Below are 4,939 nucleotides of genomic sequence, written 5' to 3' on the forward strand. Positions count from 1 at the left end.
TACATGTTAATGTACTTCTCTACTGCCCCATTCTCCCTTCAGTTGTAAGGTGCTAACTGTAAGATTTACATGACACATACCTGTGGCGAGACTCCCAGCATCCTGAGGGACGGCGGTACGTTCAGATTATGCGGCATCTGCACGTGGCCGAAGTCCACGGTGAAGGCCTCGCACCACACCCCAAAGTGACCGAGCTGGTGGACGGTCAGGTCGCCCGGTAACGTCAGCACGATCGTTTTGCGATCGTAACGGCGCAATGGCTGCTCCTTCCCGTTCTCGTCGGGCACCCGTATACCCTGCGGCGAGGGGGACGGTCCGGCGCCTACCCAGAACTTGGCATCTGCAAAACGATCTTACATTCGTCGCCTGTCGACCTCCCGCGGTTTGTCCTACGCCAAGCTGGGTATACATCCGCAAGCAAACACCGAACGTTTGGAGATTTCGCGTTCGTGTTCTGAAGGCGTTTGTCCCCTTTATCTTTGATGTACCGCCTCATGACGGAGTCGAGCCGAACGCGAATCGAACGTTCTGCTCGCACTTGCTTCGGCGTGTACATCTGCCGAATGATAACAAACGTTCGCGTTCGTTCCGTGCTCGTTTCGTGGATGTATTACCCAGCTTACCCAGATAGCACAAGACACTCCAATTAACATTTTAAGAATATTCTTCAAGAATATTTGGAATATTCCATAGGTTATTCTTATATATTTATCTTATGTTCGTAGAACGTTTGACTGGCACTACTATAAATCTTTTTCGAATGTGAATAGAATAATCTATCGAATATAGCGTGTCGGTTATATGTATATGGTATGATTAGAGGTTTCACTACCTTTTGCATAAGATAAATGTATTAGGTTGGCAACTAAGTTCCCACCGTTTTTTTTCAATTTTAACATTCCGCATGTCATTAAATGTTTTTGGCATAATGTTTTAAATCATTCGAAAGAGGATGTTTTGTTCTCCCGGAATCTATGTTTTGTTTTTTTGTTCGAGTTAATTTATGTTAATTTTCAGACCATTAAAATGGAATGTCAAGTTGAAAAAAATGAGCATTTTCGACACCTCCTTCTTTTTATTTTTAATCAAGGTTCTAAGGCCGCAAGAAAAGGCTGCTCGCGACATTTGTGCTGTGTATAGAGAGGGTGCCATAGCTGAAAGAACCGCTCGTGATTGGTATGCCAAGTTCAAAAATGGAGATTTTGATCTCAAAGACGCACCTCGTTCTGGCCATCCAGTTGGATGGATAAATTTTTCGAGTCGAAACCGGGTGATTTCTACCAACGAGGTATTGCAAATCTTGTTGAACGTTGGGAAGTTGTAAACAACAAGGGAGAATACATTATTGATTAATTAGTTGTTAATTTTTATTAAAAAATAAACTTTTAAAAAATTTTAAAAAACGGCGGGAACTTAGTTGCCAACCCAATGTTACACAATAAACAATGTGTAATACATAAACTCGATAAATATTGTAAAATTATCCTCAACAAATATTCCAAAGACATTCTTGACGAATATTCGAAAAACGTTCTTCACATACAGCACGCATGTCTTAAAGATGCCTTAGACATACGTGTTGCTCGGGTTCTTTGTTATGAATATATGATTTCTAATTGTAACAATCTATATATATTTATAGAATATTCGATTGGAATATTCTGAAATTAAGAATATTTGCACTCCAAAAGAATATCCATAGAACTATGTGTGCTATCCATAGCATTCGCGAGTTTTAAAAACGCTCTTTAAAAGTCAATCAGTGGATTATCAACTGAAAACAGTGAACATTCACTGATTCACAGTTATAAATATAACAATGAATGATTATATTTGCAGTGATAACCGATTGACTTTTCGAGAGCAGGTTCGCGAGAAGCTAAAGAAATAAATTATCTGCCTCGTCGTGGCCAGATTTTTAAAATTTTACATAAAGCAGTGGTGTCTCGCAAATGTTGCGACAGTGATTTATCATTAATGTCAAGGTCTAAACCCGTATATTAATAATGGAAAAGGGAGAGACTTGCCAGGTGCTTCGCCGTCGTAACTGAAACTGGGTATCAAAAGGGTCTGAGCGTCCACGATGACAACTGGCTCCGAACTAACGCCATGTATGCCGCTTAATGACTTCAGTTTCTGCGGTTTCGGATAGTCGAAGCTTCGCGGAATCTTGACGTCGCCAAAGTTCACCTAGACAGAAACGATTCCTTCGGATTCGCCCATCGCGAGATGTATCGGTGTTCTATTGATTCAAGGGCTTGCCTAAGTTAATCCACGCTGATAGAAATAGACGTGAGGGGGATTTTGTTAAGGGAAAAGTTGAGATTCTTTCGACTGGCGAGATAAGAGATGATGCGCCTACGGCGAGAAGATTTAAAATTCCGAACGTTTTGGCGATCCTGTTAAGAATTGTACAATCTAATCCCGGACGTACACGGCGAAGCCCGCGGTACCTGCGTGGCGTTTCATCAAGCTACGTATACCGTATTCCATTCACTTGACACGCGGATTCAGGCGGCCGTTAAGAACGCGCGAGTGTGAAAGTTGTAGTTCGAGAAAATGATACCGGTTTCCCGTGTTGCGACGAGCAAGTACGCACCGCCGATATCGCGTGATCCAAGGTCACGAGCATATCCGTTACTTACTGAGAATTCGTCGCACCAAACCGAAAACCATTTGATGTTGTTCAAGGTCTTGCCGTCCGGTAAGGTCAGCGTGATGTCCTTCTTGCGGTACCGTTTAAGGACGTTCGTGCTGTTGGGCGAAAGGGGAGATTAATCGTGCCGATAATTAAGAACGAGCGCTCATGAATCGAAAAGGTTTCGCTAAACACAAGTATAGATTGTTATAATTGCATTTTAAATTACACCAAATTATACTTAATTAACAGAATTCACGGTGGAATATTATCGGCTACGCTTACGTTCCGTGCTCGTCTCGCACCCGGAATCCGTTGTTGCCCGGACTCTTGCTACTTCCAGCGTAAAAGAAGGCGGCTAAAAAGAACGGTGTTCTTATCGTTGGTGTCATCGGCAAAAACCCGTTTAATAAAACCGGTAAAAGAAGATTTGTATCGCGAGCTCCCGCCGCCAATGATGACGAACGGTTTGGTTTAAGCGGGCAGATAGCGAACACGTAACACGGTTTCAGATCGTGAAGCTCTAATAAGCATCTAGACATATCCCATTAATGGAGAACGGGAATCTCGAGCAGTCAGTCAGCTTATTAACACGTCACGAACGCGCGTGCCAGAGAGATTCGGGAAAGTTTTTCCGGCACTAAAGTCGATCGCGGTCAGCTTATCAGGCCGAGGGAAAGTTTTTCCCTAATTTTCTCGCATCCTTCCAGAGATACGACACAAAACATCCGCGCTACGTCGATGCACGATGCCAGAACTAGAACGTGGTCCAAGTTCCGAGAAATCCAGCTGTTCCATAAAAGCTGCAAGTTGATTGGCTACGCATTTCTCGAAACTAGAACCTGGACCAAGTTCCAGCATCATGGACGCAGGCCTTTACATCGGCCATAAAATTCAAGTCCACTTGTGCTTTCGTCCTTTGAAATTTCCAATCACTTCGAGATAATGTCAAAACCAAGAACGCATACTTCTAAGCAACAACTCTCGCATTGTCCCAATTATTTCGCAGACAAATAAGACTGACGCGCTACTTAAATTCAAGTGCGAAATGTTCGTACAGTATTAAAAAAGGTTTCTTCAACGACCGAATGTCAACAAGTCGAGATAATTGGCGTGCCGCATGGACCGATTACGGAGAAGGGCTCGCTACGCAGACGCGATACCAACCTGGACCTTCGCCATCGTAGGTGAAATCCTTGATGAACAGCGTCCTCGCGTCGACGGCATAAACCTCGCCGCTCACGCCGTGATGAAGTTCAGACAGCTTGCCGATCAGTTTCCCGTAGTACGCTCCGCTGCATATTTCTGCCAAAAGGAAATTCGTAATCATCAATTACCATTAAGTAACCGGTGTAAGCGGCGGCGGTAATTAAGCGTTAGTCGGAATAAGAAATCACACGAAACGGAATGCGAATCCCCCCGCGACTGCTTCTCGCATCCGAGCCCGTCGAATGTGTTCCGCCGTCCGTTTTGCGTTCTGCATTCCGGACGATTGTTCAAATAAGTGATAAACTGCGGGGGGGATTAGCATAATCGTGTGCCGCGGGATAAACAACAACTGCGGTACACTGTTGCAATTGAATAATCGGTTGACCACTTATCGAGTTACGTGACATTATATGCGCATCCGATTATCAGACAGGAGAAATCTACCGCGTCTACTCGCGCGTCTAGCTCGCCAAGGGGACGGGGAAAAAAGAAGAGCGTACTTGGTTTGCCGCGATATTGTTCGCGCGCAAAAAATTTCGCGAGTGTAACGTCGGGTATTTTTAGAAAAACTCGTTACACCGAGCCGAGACAGCGGGGAACGACAAAGCGCGGAAGTATGCTTTAATACGGCGAATTACTGGTCAATAGCCACGCAAACTTCGCCGTCCTTGACGTAATTCTCGGTTTGCGCGTCTAATTCGCGACCGTGGAAACGTATTCTTTCTTCTACTGGTGTAAAGGGACCCGTCCACATGTCGCATTATCACCCGGGAGATGAGATGGGGAAAACAACGTGGGGGAGGGAGAGGAAGAGGGAGAGGGAGAGAGAGAGAGGGAGAGAGAGGGAGAGAGAGAGAGAGAGAGAGAGAGAGAGAGATTGATTGATTGATTGATTTAATTTTATTACTGTACAATATGTTGTACAAAGTACACGTTTGACAAAATTTGTCGGCAAAGAATAAGCAGAAAGAAAAGAATAAAGTAGAACAAGAATACATTAAGTAGCAAAGAATTGAGATAAGAAACAGTACAATAGCGTTAGCAATAACAAGCAATTTCACACAGCAAGAACATAAAATGTGATACAGTAAA

At 43.9% G+C, this 4,939-nt stretch overlaps 1 protein-coding gene across 1 annotated transcript in view; it reads right to left on the reverse strand.

Moving 5' to 3' along the window:
• LOC105558288 (protein Skeletor, isoforms B/C) overlaps positions 1 to 4,939 on the reverse strand; it is a 28,393-nt gene that overhangs the window by 14,948 nt on the left and 8,506 nt on the right. Inside the window, exons 2-6 of the mRNA XM_012005878.1 lie at positions 3,806 to 3,943; positions 2,924 to 2,996; positions 2,646 to 2,754; positions 2,028 to 2,190; positions 81 to 340 (exon numbers count right to left, since the gene is read on the reverse strand). Of these exons, the coding sequence (XP_011861268.1) occupies positions 81 to 340; positions 2,028 to 2,190; positions 2,646 to 2,754; positions 2,924 to 2,996; positions 3,806 to 3,943 (743 nt within the window). The remainder of the gene's footprint in view (positions 1 to 80; positions 341 to 2,027; positions 2,191 to 2,645; positions 2,755 to 2,923; positions 2,997 to 3,805; positions 3,944 to 4,939) is intronic.

Source organism: Vollenhovia emeryi, unplaced genomic scaffold (assembly GCF_000949405.1).
Source record: "Vollenhovia emeryi isolate VEMERY1.0 unplaced genomic scaffold, V.emery_V1.0 DF939359.1, whole genome shotgun sequence".
Taxonomy (NCBI): Eukaryota; Metazoa; Arthropoda; class Insecta; order Hymenoptera; family Formicidae; genus Vollenhovia; species Vollenhovia emeryi.